We start from the raw sequence: 21,813 nt of genomic DNA, 5'->3' as shown, positions 1-21,813 counted from the left end.
ACCCCCAGCAGCCTGGGGGTGGGGACCAAGGGCTTGATGAGGGGCCCTCTGGAGCAGGTGGACTCGTGGTGGGGCTGCTCCATCAGGGGTGGCTCAGCTCTCCTCCCTGTCTGCCTCACTTGGTGGCTGGGATGGCCTCCCTCTCAGGGCTGCTGCAGGAAGGGGCAGACTGGAGAAACTCAATGGCACTGAGTCACAGGCTGCACGGCAGGGACTCTGCCAACCCTAGTTCACAAATGAAGAAACTGAAACTAGGAGAGGAGCAGCAAACAGGGAAGATCTGAGTTTTGTGAGGCCTGGAGTTCACACACACACACACACACACACACACACATACATATATATTTTTAGAGTGGGTAGAGTGCTGTGGTGTCATCATAGCTCACAGCAACCTGAAACTCAGGGCTCAAGTGATTCTGTTGCTTCAGCTTCCTGAGTAGCTGGAACTACAGGCACCCAAGATAATGCCCAGGTTTTTCCCCCTATTTTTAGTAGAGACAGGATCTAACTCTTGCTCAGGCTGGTCTGGAGCTGAACTCCTAAGCTCAAGCAATCCACCTGCCTCGGACTCCTAGAGTGCTAGGATTCCAGGCATGATCCACTGTGCCTGACCTACTATTAATATTTTGAAGGGGAGCTTGAAAGAAAATAGAATTCAAATACAAAATGCCACGGTCACTACACCACTGCCCAACAGGAGGAGAATGTAATGGAGGGAAGAATCACAGTGGAAAGAGACAGTGGTCATAAGTACTTGTGGCTAAAATATCTACTTAGTCAAATTTTGCCAAAACATAAGAAATGTGACCACACTTCTAGGTCTCTTCAAGGGGTCCTGAGGGGAATTGGAAAGGGTTTGAGTGGGTGGGTGGGGGCCTGAACTTCAGCTTCATTAGCGTAGTGGTAAATGGGCTGATGTGATTTGCTAAGGGTCTGCAGTTGTCAGTGGCTGGTGGCAGCCATGATCTGTGGGCTTGGGCATGGAGAGAGGGAGTGGGAGGAGGAAGGGGAGGCAGGGAACATGGATACCAATGCCCTGTATGGAAGGAGACATTTAGAAGCCCATTAGTTGTTTCCTAAGAGTCTGAGAATGCCAGAAATGGGGTCAGAGAAGACCACAAGGAAGTATGTGTGGAGCCACAGTAGCCAATCTCAGGGGTCTTAGTGCAGTGACCTTCCCGCAGCCCCCTGAGCACTGCAGGACTGGCTGGGCCACACTACTCTGTGCATCTAGCCTCAGTGGTGTGAGCTAGCAGAGGAAGAAGTTGCAAACAGGGGGAAGGCTCCATCCCAGGCTGAGTCTACCTGCCATCAACTGGGCTACCTGGTTTCAGTCACGACACTTCCTTCATCTCCAGAAAGTCTTTTTTTGCAAGTGGTATTGCGCAATGCTCAGTAGAAACTGAGTGAAACCCACCAAGTCTCAGGCCTGGGTTCACAGTGGTCAGAATCATCAAGAGACAGTAGAAGTATTCAGGCACTTTACAAAGCTAAAAGGTTCTTACCTGTATAGAGCAGGAAGACCATCAGAATGAAAGTGGAAGTCAGTCTCATAGTGCTGGAGTTAAAAAAAAAAAAAGATAAAACTTGATTAGATAAGGAAACTGAAAACAAATGTTCACCAAAATAGGACCTAGAAGTACAGTTTGGGATTCCCTTGGGTTGCTAGGTATGGCAGAGACAATTCTCTATGTTCACCAAAGCCATTTCCTTCTCCTCTTAGCTCTACAGAAAGGCCATATTTCCCAGCCTCCCCTGCAGTCAGATGGGACACATGTCTGGGTTCTAACCAGTGGGATTGTGGGCGGAAAACATGTTACTTTCAGACGTGGCTTCTAACACCCTCCTCTCTTTTCTCTTTTCCCCTTCTAAGCTGCAGGGGATCCAGAGGAAAAGTCCCGGGGTCTAGAGGATGGCAAACAATGGAAGGGACCTGGTTTGCAGAATAAATTAGTAAACAGCTGCCTTCGCCCCCCCACCCATGAAAACCCATATTCTGTTTCACGTTAGCTTTGACATCAGCAAAAAATAAAACTTTATTGTGTTAAGCTATGAGATTTGGGGGATTGATTATTGTAGTAGGTGGCATTATTTATTTTGATCAACATAGGTATGATGGGGCAAATGGGGAATACTGTATTCATGCTTAGAAATCAATCGTGGTTTCCCTATGATTCTCAAACTTTATGTAAAAATCACTTGGAGGGCATATAATACAGTCTCCTGGGCTTTGTCCATAGAGAATCTGATTTAATAGGTTGGGATGAGCCCACAGATTTTTATGTTTAATGAAGGCACAGGTGGCAAGGATGCTGATCCAAGGACCACACTTTGAGAACCACTGCACTGGAGTATTCACTTAATCTAGGTTGATGGAGCCAGGGAAATGACATGCATTGCTTTGTAACCTCTATCCTCTTTTTCTTTTTCTTCCTCCCTCCCTTCTTTCCCATCCATCTACTTACCCCACCTTAAACTAAAAAGGCTATAGGGTGCCTTATAGGGCAGATAAAATAAAGAAAGAGGACTAACATTAAACATAGATGAAAAAACAAACCAAATATACGGAGTATAACATATGGAGCCAGGGACGTGGGCATTGCTAATCGCTGACCACAGAAACCTGCTCACCTTGCACTGGGTGGGACATAAGTTTGGCTTATTGGTTTTCGACACCCTGTGTGCAAAGGAAAACCTAAACAGTGAATTAATTCACAAATTTGTCCACTAATTCTTAGTCTATTGACAGAAACAAACCAATGCTCCGAAAGAGATGTACAACTACTTTTGATCTAATAGCAAAAATGTCTTCTTTGGAGAGTGTTGTCTAGAAGCCATTTCTGATCCCTTTGAACTATGCTGGATACCTTTCCTCTCTGCTTGCATTGTACTCAGCACAGGGCATAATTATATAACTTTTCTTTTCTTCTAGACTATAACTTTTCCTTTTCCAATTAAACTTTTTTGAATAGGTCACACCTATATATGGTATTAAATGTAAAAGGTAAAGGTGATAATCAGTGGAAACCAAGTCTCTTTCCCAATTCTGTGTCCTGGGTGTCTCATTTTCCCTCATAGATGTAACTGGAGTGACCATTTTTACTTGTTGCCAGTTTCTTGCCTCTATTTAAAGTTATTTTAGACAAAAGTGAAAAAAAAAAAAACATAGACCCATGTTCCGCTTCTGTTTTATTTTTTTCACACATATGATAGCAGAGTATGCACAGTTTTGCACACTTAGCACCACCTTGGAGATTGTTTTGTATCAGCATGTAATGAGAGTCCTCATGCTAATCATTGTGTATTATTCTATTGTATTCTAATTAGATAGCAATAATGTATTTTGCCAGGTCACTACTGATGAACATTGAGGTTGCTTCCAACCTTTTATTGCAATGGAAAACCTTGATTATATGCAATATCACCCATGTAGTTGTAAGCTATATTCCTAGAAGTAGAAGTATGACCAAGGGTCAAAGGGTAACTAATTTTAGTTTTTGCAGATATTGAAAAGTTGTTTTCCCCTAATATTATATGTTTAGGTTCTGATCAGCAGATCACAAGAATGTTTATTTTCATTTTCATTTTCATGTACTTTTTGCCAACACTAATAGGGAAGGCTACAAATGGCATTTCAAGTTTTAAACATTATTTTCAATTGTGGCAAAATACACATAAAATTTACCATCTTTAGGGGTTTTTTTGTTTTTGTTTTTTGTTTTTTGAGACAAGAGTCTCACTCTGTCCCCCTTGGTAGAGTGCCGTGGTATTATCACAGCTCACAGCAACCTCAAACTCTCGGACTCAAGCGATCTTCTTGCCTCAGCTTCCTGAGTAGCTGGGACTATAGGTGCTTGCCACCATGTCCGGCTGGTTTTTCTCGGCTGCTGTCTTTAGCATTTTTAACTGCCCAGTGGTATTAAATACATTCACATTGTTGTGTAGCCATCCCCCCCTCCAATTCACCTCTGTTTTCATCTTGCAAAACTGAAACTCTGTGTCCATTAAACAGTAACTCGTCCTACTTTCCTCCTTTAAACCCCGGCAACCACCACAACACCTGCTGTCTCCATGAATTTGACTACTAGATGTGTAAGTGGAATCATACAGTATTTGCCTTTTTGTGACTGACTTATTTCATGTCACATTATGTATTAAAGGCTCATCCATATTGTAGACTATGCCAGAATTTCCTTCCTTTTTAAGATTGAATGAGATCCTACCTTATGTGTAAACCACATTTTGTTTATTCATTCATTTGCTTGAGTTGCTTGAGTCCGCTTGAGTTGCTTCAGGTCTTTTGGCTATTGCGAATAATGCTGCTATGAACATGGGTGTGAAGATACCTCATCAAGACCCAGCTTTCACTTCTTTTGAGTATATACCCAGAAGTGGAATTGCTGGGTCATGTGGTAATTCTATTTTTAAATTTTTGAGAAACTGCTATACTGTTTCATATAGCAGCTTTTCCATTTTACGTTCCTACTGGGGTTCCAATTTTTTCACATCCTTACCAACACTTATTTTCTGTTTTGTCTTGTCTAACAGTAGCCATCCTAATGAGTGTACACTGGCGCTGACATTTTAAAATAAAGTTCTCTTATTTTGAGTATGGGAATCTTTTAAATATATAAGAGATGATATTCCTTGTTCCATGAAATATTTGTATTATTTTTTAGCTACCATATTCTTTTTTTCTAAATTCCTTATGCCCACTTTTAATTTGGGTGTTTTCCTTTTTCTTATTGATTTGTAGTCACTCTTTTATATATGGAAAATCAAATACAGTAGATAGACAGTACAAATATATATGCAAATACAGTAGAACATCCATAGTTGACCATCTTCCTACATTGACCATCTGTTTAAGTTGGTCAATTTTCATAGACTGGGCATGCACCACATGTATATATCAGTACAGTAGGCCTAGTTCCTTATGCTGATCACCATCTGTATGTTGACCAGTTTCTTATAGACCCTAGGGTGGTCAACTTGCAGAGATTCTATTGTACATTCAGTTGCTGAAATATATAGTAGGTGTTCAACAAACTGAATGACTGATTCCTGATTCCTGATTTCTCTCTCCCTCCCTTCCAGCAATTTTAACAGATTTCAGAGTTTGGGCCTCATCTATTGAGCCAAAGCTAATGCCACTCAAGGGAAAAACCTGGAAACAGAGTTCTCTCTTTGATTCCCATGTACTTTCTCATCCTGAATTGCCAGCAACAACCTATTTATCACCGAATCTGAGGACTGGGGGCCCTTTGGGTCCAAACTCCCACTTAATATAGAAGCCACTCTGTGTGCAAACCAAAATAAGTTTACTTGACCTAACCAAAGATATTTTTTTTTGGGGGGGGGGGTGACATGATAAGCAGAGATCTAACATCAAATTATATTTTGCTATAAATTTAATAAATTACCTTTAATTCAAATAATTACATGAAATCAGTGTGGCCCTAAGGAATCATGGACAAACAGTCCATATAATTCACACAGTGGAAGAGACACTGGCCCTGATGAGGAAGTCAAGACCATTTTTGACTTCTCTATTTGAAACTCTCTCTTCCCCTCATAGCAGCTGCCTCCCTTTAACTTCCCCTCATTGTTACCATTTTGTCCTCTGAAGCTACCCACAATCAGCCTAACACTCCTCTGCCAAAGACCTTTAAGGATGTGGGGACAGCAATCACATTCCTCTTCAGAATCCTGGCCTGGCCTAGCAGTGATGATCCTTCCTGTAAACGTCACGAACATTAATTTGGAGACCACACACCATCCTAGGAAATGCTTTGGACATTTAGTTTTTCAGTAACTCTATTAGAATATAAAGCTAAAATACTCAAGGTTGACGTGATTCTTTCTATAAAGTATAAATGCCTGCCCCGTGTGAAGAATTTGTTTCAACTCCAGCCATTGTGTGTGTGTGGGGGGGGGCTGGGGTAGGAAGTCAGTTCCTCTGCTGTTGTTGGCTGCAAAGAGCAGAAATGTTATTGCTCAGGAATGAGCCCCCAGCCACAACTACAGGTCATATCTTTCTCCAGAGGGCCTGCGAAGTGGAAACTCTTGGTTTTGGAGGGAGAGAGCAAAAAGGGGAATGGGTGAGGAAAGAACCTAAGAATTCACGGGGGGATTCTCTGAGAGGAGATTTCTGAGACCTTATTCTGCTTACAGAGTAAGGTCTGTGAGGTAGAGTGAACTAGTCAGAAACCTAAAAAGAGGAGTCTCCACATAACTGGAGGTTCACTTCAGTAACCAAAGCAGAGCACCTGCCATGCCTCCCTTTCACTCACTTTGCAGGCTGGCCCACACAGAACAGGAGTAAGAGTTGGGCCAATGATTAATTATGCTGCCACTCCTCACAGCAAGGTGAGGGTATTACAGATGAAGAAATGGAGTCTCAGAAAAGTTGAGGTACTTTTCCAGCAAGTAAACGGTAGAGTTGAGATTTAAACCATGCAGCCTCACTGTATTCTATTTCATGTGGGTGCCGCTCCTCCTTTAAAAATGCTGTGGGTGGCTCCGTGTCCGTAACTCAGTGGTTAGGGCACTGGCCACATACACCGAGGCTGGCAGGTTCGAACTTGGCCTGGGCCTGCTAAACAACAATGACAACTACAACCAAAAAATAGCTGGGTGTTGTGGCAGGTGTCTGTAGTCCCATCTACTCAGGAGGCTGAGGCAAGAGAATCACTTAAGCCCAAGAGTTTGAAGTTGCTGTGAGTTGCGACGCCGTGGCACTCTACCGAGGGCGACATAATGAGACTTTGTCTCAGAATAAAAAAAATGCTGTGGTAGTGTGCAGAAGGGACTCAGAGACTCCCCACTCTTAGGGCAGCAGGGGAGGAGCACAGTTCCAGGGCCAGGCACGGTGGCAGCTCCAGCATCAGGAAGGACACTCAGGGAAACAGATTGGGATGGAGGAGAGGCCTAAAGAACCCCTTTGCATCAGGGGAGTTTCTGTCCTGAGCTGCCATTGGTTCCACAAACAGTGCTTGAGCACCCACTATGTGCCAGGCAGAGAGAGCCCTTCTCTGCTCCAACCCTGGACAGGTAAAGAGTTTCCTGGCCTGGGCTTAGCTTCAGACACACCCTACTGTGTTCCTTCTAAGCAACACCTGGAAGAACTCTGGGGAACTATGACTCTTTGGGCAGAAAGAAAAAGGGGCCAAAGGAAGGATATGTTTGTATTTTAGGTATTAGGGAGAATACAGGATGTAGTTCTAGGCAAAAGGCAGGATGGGGAGGCTGTGGGACGGGGGTTCAGTAGTGGATCGGGACAGAGGAGTGTAGCTGTGATGAAACAAGAAGTGAGAGAAGGGCTCCAAGGTAGGGGGTGGATAGCAACGAAGAAAAAGATTTCCAATTTCACAACTTTTTCTGGACTGTTAGTGGCAATCGAGGGGGAAAATGGTGGTAAATTTGTTGGGGTCCCAGAAGGTTATTCATCGAGATAGTCTCTCAGGCAAATATTTACTGCATTTACTTACTGTCTGACTTGTTCTAGAGGTGGGGTGGGGGAGGATTACAGATGTGTAGGCCTTAGTCCCTAAAAAGAAAAATAGAGTGTCCACAAGTAACTGCACTTCAAGCTCCATGCTCAGCTCTGCCTGATGCATGCGAGGGTCCTTGTGCCAAGCAAAGCAAGAGATACCACAACTTCCATGGAGGAAAGACTGGGGCTGCCTCAGCCTAGCAGCACTCAGGGCCCAGCCCATTGCCTTCTGCAAGTTCATACCTGCTGGACTGGCCTCTCGGCTGGGTGAGAGGAGAGGAGAGCTCAGGAGGAGCCAGCTGCCTGGGTCCTGGCTGCATCTCGGTGTGACATGCTGCACTGAATTACTCCGCAGAGCACCAGCACCTGAAGCTGGATGCTTAGAGGGGCTATGACTATGTTTGAGGAACCGAAAGGAATAGGGTAGGCTTATTTCCTTTCTTACAGTCTCTGAATTGTGAAATAAGATGGTGCTAGTAATCAAATGCATCTGAATTTAACAAGGTTTTTGACAGTGTCTAATGATATGCTTGACAGCAATATGGACAAAAGTGGGTTCAATATTAGTACAGTTATTAACCGTTCACTCCTTCATTTGTTCATTCACCAAATATTTATCAATCTGGTTTTGTGCTTGGTGCTGGGAATAGGATGATAAGCAAAACCAGAAACATTTCCTCTTCATGTGGTTTCTTATAGTTTAGTAGAAGAACAAGACAATGATCTAATAATCATACAAATAAATGAAAATTATAACTAAATGCTATAAAAGAGAGGTTCATAGAACTTTGAGAGCTTATAATAGGACAACACTAAACTGAGATTTGAAGAATGATGTGGCAGATTAAAGATCGACACACATGCATTGCTGTTCCTCCTCCCATGAGAAGGTGGAATCTAATCTCCCCTCCTTAAATCCAGGCTGGCCTTAGTGACTTGTCTGAACAGTAGAACACAGGAAAAAAGACGTTCTGGGACTTCTGAAGCTAGGTCATAAAATATTGCAGCTTCTGCTTGTCTTTTTTGGAACAATTTTCTAGGGTTCTGGGTCGTCATATAAGATGTCCCACTGCCTTAAGACCACCAGGCCAGGAAGACAATGTGCAGGCATTTGGGTCAACAATTCCAGCTGAGCCCCGCCTTCCAGCCATCTCTGCCAAGTCACAGATTCGTATACATACGAATAAAACCTAAGATCTTCTAGATCAGGGGCTAGCAAACTACAGCCTGCAGACCAAATCTGCTACCACCTATTAGAAATAGCTTTTTTTTTTGAGACAAAGTCTTACTCTGTTGCCCTAGGCTAGAGCGCCATGGCATCATCATAGCTCACAACAACCTCAAACTCTTGGGCATAAGCAATCCTCTTCCCTTAGCTTCCCAAGCAGCTGGGACTACAGGCATGTGCCATTATGCCCAGCTAGTGTTTCTATTTTTAGTAGAGATGGGGTCTCACTCTTGCTTAGGCTGGTCTTGAACTCCTGATCTCAAGCAGTTCACCCATCTCGGTCTCTCATAGTGTTAGAATTACAGGCCTGAGCCACTGTGCCCAGCCTTTAAAAATAGTTTTATCAGAACATAGCCAGATCTACTTTTTGAATTATTGTCTATGGCTGCTTTCACACTACAACGACAGAATTTTAGCTGTGACAGGGACGATCTGAGCTGTAAAGTTGAAAACACTTCCTATCTAGCTTTTCATAGAAAAAGCTGCTGTCACCTGCCCTAGATCAGCACCATCCAATAGGAATAGAATTCAAGGCACAATCGCAAGCCACATATATAATTTGGAACATTTCTGGTAGTCACATTAAAAAGAAATGTGATATTAATTTTAATATTTTCATTTAAGATATCTAAAGTATTCTCAACTCAACATGTAATTAGTATAAAAAATTATTAATGGATTTTTAAGTTCTATTATTGCACCAAATCTTCACAAATATTGTGTGCACCTAAAGGACTTCTCAATTAGGACTAGCCACATGACAAGTGGCCAGTGGTATGAGTTGCACAGTGCATCTGTAGACCAGCCCATCCATCAGTTTAGTGCTATCAAGTGACCCCATTTGATGTCATAAGGAACAGAAGAATCAGCCAAGACCCACAACATTGTGGGAGAGAATAAAATGTTCATTGTTTTTAGCCGCTAAGTTTGGGGGCAGTTTGTAATGCACCAACAGGTAAACAAAACAGACTGAACAGGTGCTAAGTTGGTGAAGAGCTGGATAGGAAGACTTCTAGGGAAAGGGACTAGTATACCCAAAGGGCACTGAGGCAGGAGGGTGCACGAGAGAACATATGAGAAGATGGTTGTGGCTAAAATGCAGAGAGAGGGGGAAGACAGAGCTAATGAGGTCAGCAGAGGCCAGACCACACTCGTCTGATGGGTCAGGTTTTATTATGACAGCAGTGTGAACCACTGACATGGAGGAACAAAGCAATCAGTTTAGCATCTTGAGAAGATGAGTCATGTTGATGTAGCACACAGAAAAGCCAGAACAGGTGCAGGAGGACCACTCGCTGGCTATTGTAGTTGTTTGAGTGAAAGAAGATGGTCATTTGACCTAGGAGAGAAGTGGATAGATCTAGAAATATTTAGGATTAAAATGCACATGGGTAAAATACAGGGGAGGAGGACAAAGTATTGATACATTCATTCATTCACTCACTGACTCAACAACTAGGTGTCAAAAGAGTTCCTGTTTATCAGCCTGATCCCGCAGTGGGTGCTACAGGAGTCTAGTTTTTACTTTGTTGCTTTCATGTATTCAGTAAAACTGTGCATGAAAGCAATAGAAATCATATGTGGAGCACATGCTCAAAAGTCGGTCAGCTGAATTAATATTCATAAAGCTGAAAAGAGAGACTAATATTAATGTGGTGAATCTCATGAGGTTAAGTGCAAAGATCTGTACTTCTTTGTTATTTTAAAATAACAACTGTGTAAGTGAAATAAGTGGGCACTAGAGCAATAGCCAGCTTATCCATAGTAAATATGTATAAAAATCACATAAACGTTAGCGTGGCATGGCTACCCAAAACGTGATTCCATCCTAGCACAGAATTTATTTACTGAACTGTCTGCTAATCAGACCAAATCACTTGTGGTATCATGTTCAGTGAGGTCGGTTATACTTGAATGACACTGGCAAATTAGAGTTTATCAAGAGAAAGGGCAGCATAGTTCAACAGTGAATGTGAAATTAGATCAAATGAGGAACAATAAAAAAGACTAGGGATGATGAACCTGGGGAAGAGAAGATTGCAAGTGCACGCTGCTGTCTGCAGGTATGTAAGGGCCATCCCATGGGAGGACATATACACTGTTGCTGAAAGGCAAGTCATTCGAATAACCGGAAGTTACAGGGAGCCAGAGTTCAGCTCCAGATGACAGAAACTTTTAATAGAGACACAACCAAGGACTGGACTTTCTTGGGAGTTACAAGCTCCCTGCCACTAGTGCTGCTCAAGCAAAAGTCAGATAATAACACTGAAGAGACATTTTATCTGGGAGAAATGCTTGAACTGGGTGGGTGAGTGAATTCTACAACTTTTACATTCACCTCCAATATTGTCATTTTATTCCCAGAAAAGAGAAAAAATAAAGGACACCTGCATGTTCCATCTCCCTCTCTTCCCTACCGTGAGCCCATTCCTCTCATTTTTAACATAGTGTACAGTATGGAGCGTTTAAAGGATTCCCCGACCTGAGGAGAACTTGCTGAGCTGACTACCAGTGACCCAGAGCTTCAGAATAGTAGGAGAGAATACTGGAGAATAGTAGGCACTCCTATGGCTTGGAAGGGTGAAGTAAAGAGCTGTACCCTGCCTGGCCCCCTTTCTTCTGCCACCAGGGTACCTCGATTACAGTATTTCTCAATTAGGACTAGCCACATTACAAGTTGCCAGTGGCTACCGAGTTGCACAGTGCATCTGTAGACCAGCCCATCCATCACTTTAGTGCTATCAAGGGTACCTGGTGGCAAAACAAAGGGGGCCAGGCATGTTCGTGCTTGCCCAAGTCGGTTTCTGTTAGGGCAAATGAGGTTCCACCCAGTATTAATTCAAACTAAGTCTACTCATTCTGATACTCCCATTTAACAGGGTGGTCAGCCTATGCCACTGTATTGTTTAACAGTCTTCCTCTGAGAACTGCTGTTTTCCTTTAACATCAACAACTGTTAATTTCCTAGAACTCAGTGTGGTGGCCATCTGCCTCTTCCCTTTGAAAGGCTTTGCTAGCTTCCAACAATTCTTTCCAAGACAGTTCATGAAACGGATTTCAGATAACATACAACCTCGTAGCTGAGGCTTCTGCTTAATGGGTCTTAAATAGCTGCTGCCTCCTGAAGAACCACTTTTAAACACTGATGAGTTTAACTGGATAAATATTTTGGCCATGTTTTTGATAAAAACATGTGTACCCACATAAAAAATCAGATATAACCCTATATTCGATGCTTTTTATTGGTATAATATTCTTTGGCAACTTTCTGAGACATGATCAAATATAATAGTTTTAAAGGACAGTATTGACCATGATTTTTTTTTTTTTTTTGGAGACAGTCTCACTATGTTGCCCAGGGTAGAGTGCTGTAGTGTCACAGCTCACAGCAACCTCAAACTCTTGGGCTTAAGTGATTCTCTTGCCTCAGCCTCCCGAGCAGCTGGGACTACAGGCACCTGCAACAACATCTGGCTATTTTTTTGTTGCAGTTGTCATTGTTTTTTAGCTGGCCCTGGCTGGGTTTGAACCCACCAGCCTTGGTGTATGAGGCTGGTGCCATAACCATTGTGCTATGGGCGCCAAGCCCGACCATGATCTTTGTATAGGACAATGAGAAAAGTTTACTGGATTGGAAGAATAGTTGACTTTGGACAAATAATTGGAAATTAATTTCTGTAAGCAGAGCAAGATTGTTTATTAGGCCCTAGAAAGTTGAATAAGGACCTTGTATTTGATTTAATAGAAAATTGGGAGTTTGGAAGCTGAAAAATGATGTAACAAAAATTTAAAGAAAATAAGCCCATCAGGGACCCAGGGAAAGGGGTGGGATCAGTGTGAACAAGAAGAAAAACTTGCAGAGCTCTAGCATAGAGCAGCGGGCATAGCAAGAAAGAGGTGAGTTTGAGTCATGGTGCGATGGAGACGTGGACGCTTTCTGGTGCCTGGTGGGAACAGGAGATGACCCATCCTGAGCCCTAACTTCTCCACCAGTCAGGTCTCCTTCCAGCTCAGGCCATATCACATGCCTGTCTCAGCTTCCAATCTCCCCTTGGACAAAATCTCCCTGAGCCCCCTTTTGTGGATAATTTTCTGACCTTTCATCAGGTGTTCTTTCCCTCACCCAATCGGTGAGGAGAGTGGCATCGAGGTCGCACAGGCACAGAGAAGAAGCATCTGTGCCGATCGTAGGCAGCAGAAGAGGCTTTCGCCCCTGCCCTTCACCCCCACACTGCTGTAGGTGACGGAAGGATTGAAATGAAGAGTGGACTCCCCTCACTGGCCTGGAGGAAGGCGCACAGCATAGTGATAACCTTTAGCTTCCCAGTTCTCCAGGAGCAAGTTCACATGTAAGACATATGCCCAGTTCTATTGTATCTGGAATTGGACCTTCTGAGTCAAGCAGCACTCTTTTTTCAAAGTAATGGTTTTGGAAACCATTTTTTTTTCTTTTTGCCAAAAAAAGCAACTAAAGTTAAGCATCCTGTCAAGTTTTCCAGGCCCCTCTCCTAGTCTGTGCACATCAGTGAAGGGCTCTGACTGCCGGGAACGAGGCCATAGAACTCACTAAAAAGTATCCATGCTCATCTCAGCCCCCTCAAGGAACGCCTTTCTTGTTTTCTCAGAACCAGAGTCACAGTCGAAGACAAAAAGCCAGGGTTTCCAGAGCACAAATTGAGGGAAGGGCCCTCTCCCCATTTCATTTACCAGCTATACATGATGCTTGGAATTTCTGCATTACTCATTCCTTGGGTAAAGGCATTTTTTGAAAGCCCCTGTTAAAATGCAAATGCTAACTGGAAGGGTGAAATTCTTTTTGTTTGTAGCCATTAGGAGTTAAGTTCAAGTTAATTTATCAAAGTAGGAAATGGAGCTTAGAAGAGAATCCCATCCATGAATAGGGCAGAGTGCATAGGGAATAGGACACTTCCTAGTTTTGAGGTCTCAGGGGCTTGACCGACCAGGAGATGGAAAGTGCTGAGGTCACACATCTCTTCTCCACATATTCACAATGATACCGCTTCCCCAACCCCAGCCTGAGTGTCCTCCAATGTGCTGTTCAGAAGCATCTCCCCTTCAGAGGCTAGAGAAATATTCTGACCTGGCCTGGCTGTGGAAGGTGGAATGCCAGCACTCACTTGGACTGTGGAAAACTGCCCAGGAATCTCCTCACCATCCGCATTGCTTGTTTCAGACATACTTTTACTCTAGTTCTAATTCCTCACAGCTTCAATCCCTTGGCCCAGAGACTCCTAACATCAACTCCCACCTCTATGTGATTTTTGAAGGATGATGTTTGATCCTTGATTTCTCTCCTAAAGAATCTGGTTTAGCTAGGCTTCTCAGCTATCAGGTTTTCTCCCCTCCCCCTTTAGCCCGAACTTCATAAAATCCAATCCTCATCTCTACCCATGAAGGGACATATGAAATCCAGGGATAACGGAGTAACCAAAATATCAAATGCAATTAATCATTTGGCATAGTCACACAGAACCATTTCTGTACCTTCAAAGCACTGTTGCTACATAGTCAAGTTTAGCACAATTATCTCACTAATATGATTTTCCCACTAGGCTAGAAACTTCACTTTACAACTTTTATGAAAGTTGAAACATAGCAAGTACTTAATAAATATGTATATAAGTGTTTTTGGAATTCACACATAGAAATTCATAAAAGCTTCTATTACACCGGGGATAGTTCACATAAATAGCGTTAATGGTATCTGCAATAGCAAACAGCAGACAGAACACAGCCCTGCAAATCTGAGCACATAAATGCTTCACTTTAGTCCAGAGCTTAGTCCCAAGATTGAGGTTTTATGCCTTATGAACAGGCCATCTCCTTAGTTATTAAGGTAAGTAGAGAGGGAAGTTCCTGTGGCCAAAAATGATTTTCACCTGTGTCTCCAGAACCTTAAATTACTATTAACAGAGGCAGTATTTTAAGTCAATTTGCAAATGCAAATGTGTTCACAGCATGTGAAATATGTCAAACCACTGCCTGGTCTCTTTTTTGACCTAAGCATGTTTCTTTTCAAATGAGCTCTTAGTCTGTGGTGCCAAGAGGGTCTAACATTGGGATGAGGCACTTAGATAGGAATAAATGATGAGGAAGAGTTTCTGGACCAGAGAAGGGAAAGGCCAAGCAGGAAAGCAGAGAAGATGTGCATTTTGGCCCCCCTCCTCTGGATTTCTCACTCTCACGAAGGGCTCAGGCAGAGCCAGCAGGCATCCTTGGACAGCTTCTTCTAGAGGAGAGAGGCTTAGAGCCCCCAGCATCAAGGCCAAGAGCGTCTGCAAGTTATCTGGTAAGTGGCACCTTCTATATCCTGCCTGTCCTGTCTCTTAGCTCATGAAAACAGACGAAAGGATCTGGCAGGAGAGACACATTTTTGTAATGTCTCACCTTCCAGGTAGTCACTCTGGGAATCAAGCCCAGTGGTCAAAGGTTTTAAGCATGTTCTGTGTACCTGTTCCCTTGCCAGCCATCAGCACATCCCCACCTCTGTCCCAGATACAGCTGCATTTCCCTCCACTCCCCAGGGATCTGAGAGGACATACCTGTCACAGATGGCCACCTGCTGCAGCTCCCAGAGACCAGACGCATACGCACAACAGCATTCCCGACGCACACAGAAGCAGGGTGCTAAGAACGAAGCAAAAGGAGCTTTTGTACGCTCCCCATGCCTCCAGCACCCCTTGTAGAGAGACAGACTGAGGGCTACAACTCAGATACAGAAAGGGGAACTAACTAAACAGAAACACCACCACCGACAGGGACAGTGTTCTTGCTTGCTTCCAGATAACTTCTGCTGGCAGGTGGGCATTTCCACTGATGAGAATGACTACAAATGCACCCTGGGAGAGGGAGTGTAAAGCCCTGAGGAAACCCCCAACACAGTCTCAGCTACAAACACGCCAAAGACACCTTCTCTTATGGTCTGACAGAGATGTGGGGGCACAGCCTTTGTAGCCCATAGGTAGAGAGATTGTGCTCAGTCCAGCAAAGGATTTTACCAGGCAGCCACGTGGCAGGCCCTAAGGCTCTACAGAGCTCCATAGGGTTGCAGAAGACAGTCCCCAACCAGAGAGAGCAGAGAGACCAGGTGCTTCGCTCTTGCCCTCCCTTCAAATCTTTCATTATCTTTCCACAGATCCTGCTAGAAGGAAATTAACATACACAACCCCCATTTTCAGATAATTCTAATCCACTCCTAGTTGCATGGATGTAGAATAGCGGTTCTCAAACCTGTGGGTTGCGACCCCTTTGTAACAATGAAAATACATCCTACATATAAGATATTTATATTACAATTCATAATAGTAGCAAAATTAGTTATGAAGTAGCAACGAAAATAATTTTATGGTTGGGGGTCATCACAACATGAGGAACTATATTAAAGGGTCGTGGCATTAGGAAGGTTGAGAACCACTGATCTAGAGTGTTGCTGTTACATTGGTCCACTATGCTTGGAAGTGAGTGGTACTCTTGAATTTGGGGACAAGTCACAAGCAGAAGCAGGAAAGGTGTGTGAATACCCAGGAGATTTCTCTGAACCTTAGGGCGTTAGCAGCGGCAAGCTCCAGAGGCATAAAATCCCACCCCAGGTGCACGCTCCTGTTTCTGACCTGATCACACACCACAGAGCCCTCTGCTCAGCGTGGGGAGCATTATGTGCCTCTGAGGTCTATAGCACTGAACTCAGAAGGAGAAAGGCTGCCCTTGCTGAGCACACCCCCTCTCCCCCTCGAGAAAGGCTATGTCCTGAAGGCAAGAGAAAGGAAATGTGACAAAGTGAAAGTTGTTGGTGGCTAGTTGAGGAGGCTCAGCTAAACAAAGGCTCGTGGTACGGGTGAGGGAGCCTGGGTCTGGGACCAGGGGTCTGAGATCCAGTCCTGGCTTGACCACTGGGCCCTGGGCAAGTTGCTGAACATCAGCAAGTGTCAGTCTTCTTGCCTCTGAAATGTGGCTTGTGATAGTTTCCTGGCTGCGTTGTGTGAAAAACAAAGGAGACCTTGCCTATAAATCACCTGGCACAGCACCCACGGCGGTGCAGCTAGTCAGTCTTCATCACTACTCTTCTATTTTCTTTTTAGACTTCAACCAATTCTCACTTTGACCTTCCCACAAAAATTTTCCTTCTGTCACTGAAGAAGGTCTGTAAACCCCTTTGCCTTCCACCCAGAGCCTCTCAAACCCACAGGTCCGGACCCTGACTCACAGGTCATCAGGGAACTTCGGCCATTTTATGTTCAGACCCTGGAAACCTCATCCTTTGGGCAGATAGGTCCCACCTGGGGTTTTCCTCTGGATTTCACAGTTGCAATTTTTGCTTGTTTGTTCAAAAGGGTCCATTTGGTTTTATTAATGTAACACAGGAAATTACCTATCAGAGCACAGGAGAATTAATACATGATCTACTTAATTTTAAAGTCTCCTTCTTTTCCCGTGCTCGGCAATCAAAATATAAGATAGGCTAAATTCAAAGTCCAGCCAGCAAAATATTGGGAATAATCTTTATCAAACTTCTGTCATTCTGGCTACTAGGACCACTTTATTTCCATGTTTAATCTATTCTATTATTTACATGGTATTTTTCTCTTAATTTACTTTAAGTAAATTTAAGAGGAATCTTCATTTCAATGCCAAAAATTTTAGAAAGCAGTATTAATGGCCATAAATAAAAGATGAATGAAAGTAATGCACCACACAAGGCTTTGGAATCATAGAGATCTGTGTTCAAATCCTACTTCTAGTTCTTAACACCTATGTATTCTTAGGGCAGTTACTTAACCTCTCTGAGCCTTGTTTTCCAGAAGTACTACTAAATATCTTATAGGCTTGTCATGATGATTAAATAAAATAGCCCAGGTCCTGGCATACAGTAGTTTAGTTTTGTTTTTTTAAGCTTGTTTCATTGTTTTTCCCTTTCTATATCCCTTCTCTCATCTACTTATCCCAGTTCCTGCTTGGAGCAGCCTCCTGCAGTGCTGTAACCGAGCAGTAGGTTAAAGGGAGAGAAGGGAGTTGGGTGGTGAGGCAGATAGCAAAAATAAAGGATGATATGGCGTCATGGAACTCTCTTACTCTATGGCCAGGCTATAAGGGACCTCAGAAGTCATCCCTCAGTCTTTCACTCAAGCAAGGAACCTTTCAGTGTCTTGGTAGAGGCACATCTAGCTTTTGCTTTCTTATTTGTCGTGATGGAAAACTCATTACCTGATGGCAGAGTTATAAGAAAAATTTCTTTTTTTATAATAATCTCAGACTGCTACCCATTACTCCCCATCTAGTGATCTCTGTCCTGTTTTCTAGAACTAGCAGAATATACTCTTCTACCATTTTCCATAAACCCCTTCAAAAAGCTGAATGCAGATATTATAAATTTTCCTCATAAACTCTTAGTGTCCTCAACTGCTTCTCATATGATATTGTGTCCAGGACCCTAATTGGCTTGGTGGCCCTCCCACCAGCCCCCTTCTCCCTGAATTAGTCAACATACCTCCTAGCAGTGACGGGTCACAGAACGGAACAAGCAGTGATGAGATCACTTTCATTAACTTATCAGCGATCAAACTGGCCTTTCAATAGCTGCAGGTGGCTGCTGACCATAATTTTTTTTCACATATCAAGTCAGATTGCAACACATAGCAAGTCAGATTGCAACCCCCTCACTCCACTGTGTTCGTGTGCTGGGCCTGCGTTCAGCCAATCAAAATCACTCTGATCCCACACGTGTCATCAGGGCCAAAAGCAGGAAGGAGCTAACAGCGATGGCAGTCGACAGCATCAAATGCCAGAAGGAAGATGAGCAAAATGATGACCAATCTCCTGTGTTTTTGTGAGGAGGAAGTTGCTGATAACATCAAAAAGCTGCTTTCATTGTGAGGCTGCTTTCTCCATTGCCTCGAAGAGGACTGTGACGAAGAGGAGCCAGAGAAGGAGAGACTACAGGTTGCAGCTGGGGCTCTCGGAAAGGGGTGACAGATACCGTCCTGATGCCCTCATGTGGCTTTGCCCAGAGATATTCCCCTGGGGATCACACAGTCAAGATTGACTCTGTGTGCCAAAGCTAGAAACCTGTGGTTATCTGCAAGCATCCAAATGCTTAGCTGAATTTTTCAATTTCAGCCATGTATTTGTTGCTGTGTGGAAATGGCCTCTGTGGCCAGTGGTCAAGAGGCAGTCTGTGAGCATTCTGGGTGTGGTAGTGTTAGTTCCAATGTAGACTAAAGTGGTTCCCAAAAATAATTACAGCAGCGTTATTTATTAAAATGTTTATTTTTGTTTGTTTTCTGAGCTTTCTTGATACAGAGATTTGTGTGGGAGGTGGGTGATGGGGACTTCGAAGGGTTGGCGGAGCAGAAAAGATCCAAAGTCAAAGGCTCTTCTAGACTTTTGTGAAAGCCCATGGAAGAGGTGATGTAAGTGTTCCATAGGGTGAGAAGAGAGGGAGATAGTGCTTTTGAGATGCAAGAGGATGGAGGGCAGGGGATGAATGTGTGGGTCCTATGAGCAGTGGGAACCCAAGCACCCCTTCATTAGTGCTTCTGCATGAGCAGTAACCTCGGGGGCCATGGCTTATGACAGAGAGACCATGTCCTTGGCTCAGGAATGAGAGTAGATATTCTCATTCCTCACGGTGGCATGTGGGCAAGGAGATGCCACCGTGGGCTCAGATAGTGAGCATGCCAATGGCAATCAAGACAGACTAGGGACCTGTGGTCCAGGCACCAGGTGAACTTTTTGAGTTCTGACTGGGCTGCAGAAAAGAAAGGGGACCCCTGAATGACCAAGATGGAATCTCTTATCCAATATGTAGAAAGAAGGTGCAGAGGTGGGATTAGGTTGGTTGAGTTAAAGGAAATATGCAAAGTTGGTTGGACTCATAGACAGAAATTCAGATCCTACGAGGATATCACCTATGAAAGGGGGACTAAGATTCCACTGTAAACACATTTCCTGAATTGTTCTTAATTTAGAAGTGATACATCTCAGGGATGGGTTGGCTTTTTTTCCCATCCTGCGACACAATTGCTAATAAAAGGGTAGTTAGCCACAGCCCCCAGGACTTGACACTTGCCTTTTAATGAAACCCTGGTGGTCCACCATTCCCTGACTTCACCTGAGAGAGAGCATAAGACATTTGTGATGATTTTTTCTTTTTACTACTGCTGTAAAATTGTGTTTTTAGAAAATTTAAAGCATAAAAACACACTAACCCCTAGGAGAATAAAAAGATAAGCCACAGACTGGGAGAAAATATTTGCAAAAGATTTATCTGATAAAAGACTGGTATCCAAAGTATACAAAGAACTCTTAAAACTCAAAGATTAAAAAAACAAAACAAAACTTAAAAACCTAATTTAAAAAGGTACAACAGATCTGAACATGTACTTCCCCAAAGAAGGTATAGAGATGGCAAATAAGCAAATGAAAAGATAGCATGATTTGCCATTAGAGACCTGTAAATTAAAACAACAATGAGATCCTACTACACATTTGTTAGAATGGCCAAAATCCAAAACCCTGACAACACCAAAGATCACCAAGGATGTAGAGCACCAGGAACTTTCATTCATTGCTAACAGAGAAGCAAAGGGGTGAAACCATTTTGGGAGACAATTGGTAAGTAGTTTCTTACAAAACTAAACATAATCTTGCCTTTTGATCCAGCAATCACACTTCTTGGAATATTTCTCCAATTGAATTGAAAGCTTATGCACATAAAAAACCTACACATAAATATTTATAACAGCTTTACTCTTAATTGCCCCAAACTGGAAGCAACTAAGATTCCCTTTAAATATGTAAATGCACAAACTATGGTACATCAAAACAGTGAAATATGATGCAATAATTAAAAGAAATGGTCTATTAAGACATGAAAAGACATAGAGAAAGCTTATATGCATACTGCTTAATGGAAAAGGCCAGTAGAAAAAGGCTACATGCTGTGTGATTCCGATGACATGAAAAGGCAAAACCATGGAGACAATGGAAAGATCAGTGGTTGCTGAGCTCAGGGAGGGGAGGGAGGAATGAAATGGCAGAATGTAGGTAAATTGTAGGGCAGTGATACTTTGCGATACTGTAATGGTGGAAACATGACATTACACATTTGTCAGAACTCATAGAATTATACAACACAAAGAAGGACACAGTGTAAATTATAGACTTTAGTTAATAATAATGTATTTATATTGGCTTATTCATTGTAAGAAATACACTACACTAACACAAGGGGGTAATAAAAAGGGGGGTTGTGGGCTAGATGGGGGTAGATAGGAATTCTCTGTACTATCTGCTCAATTTTTTGTAAACCTAAAACTGTTCTAAAATTAATGTCTATTAATTTAAAAAAAAAGTACACTGATCACATGACTGATTCCTGGTAAAGTAACTAAATTAATGATGTGACATTTTAGAGAGCTTCTAGACTAGTGGGAAAGAAAATTAGCATCAATTTCACAGTCCAAAGGTTCCACTTCCCCACGATGCACATTTGGCATCAAATACCATGCACAAAATGTTGCACAAAGTCTTTAGTTTTGCATTAATATTTCTACACTCTCTTGTGGCATTTTCTGCGTTTTTCTGGTGCAGAATTGTAGATTTTTATGTTACTTCCTTAGGTAAATTAAAGAAAAAGCCCCACCATTTTCTTAGGGCTAGATCAATTAAAAAAAAAAAAAAGCTTTCAGTTCCACGTTTTTGGAGGAACATTCTTAGAAATGTAGTGGGTTTCTTGTTTCTTTGAGGAGGGATACAATTTTAATCTACACTTAAAAGAAAATTTATATAGTCAAGCATTAGAAGTTGAACCTTTTCCTTTGAGCTAAAATTTTACAGCCTCAGTAGTTTTATCATACCAGAGAATCACGGAGGTATGGATTGACCCTCATTATCACAACCTCTAGTACCTAGTACACTCTACTCCCCTCCCAGGCTGGCTTCTTCTGTCTCTTTTGCTGCCCTGAGGTATCTTCTTTTATTCACTTTCTCATGATGCAAATTCACGCCTCTTATTCATGCAAGCGGAGAAAGAAGCAAGGTGTATTATTTCTTGACTCATATTCAATCAGTT

At 42.9% G+C, this 21,813-nt stretch overlaps 1 protein-coding gene across 3 annotated transcripts in view; it reads right to left on the bottom strand.

Annotated features, from left to right (window-relative positions):
• Positions 1-21,813, bottom strand: part of CD86 (CD86 molecule) — a 61,066-nt gene that overhangs the window by 24,003 nt on the left and 15,250 nt on the right. Inside the window, exons 1-2 of one of the 3 annotated variants that reach the window (XM_053565176.1) lie at positions 15,287-15,438; positions 1,506-1,558 (exon numbers count right to left, since the gene is read on the bottom strand). In XM_053565176.1, the coding sequence (XP_053421151.1) occupies positions 1,506-1,554 (49 nt within the window). In that variant the 5' untranslated portion in view covers positions 1,555-1,558; positions 15,287-15,438. Of the gene's footprint in view, positions 1-1,505; positions 1,559-15,286; positions 15,439-21,813 lie in introns of those variants that run through there. The other 2 variants (XM_053565174.1, XM_053565177.1) reach the window with 2 other exon arrangements.

This window comes from Nycticebus coucang, chromosome 16, assembly GCF_027406575.1.
Source record: "Nycticebus coucang isolate mNycCou1 chromosome 16, mNycCou1.pri, whole genome shotgun sequence".
Lineage (NCBI taxonomy): Eukaryota > Metazoa > Chordata > Mammalia > Primates > Lorisidae > Nycticebus > Nycticebus coucang.
This window is presented reverse-complemented; position numbering and strand designations above follow the sequence as displayed.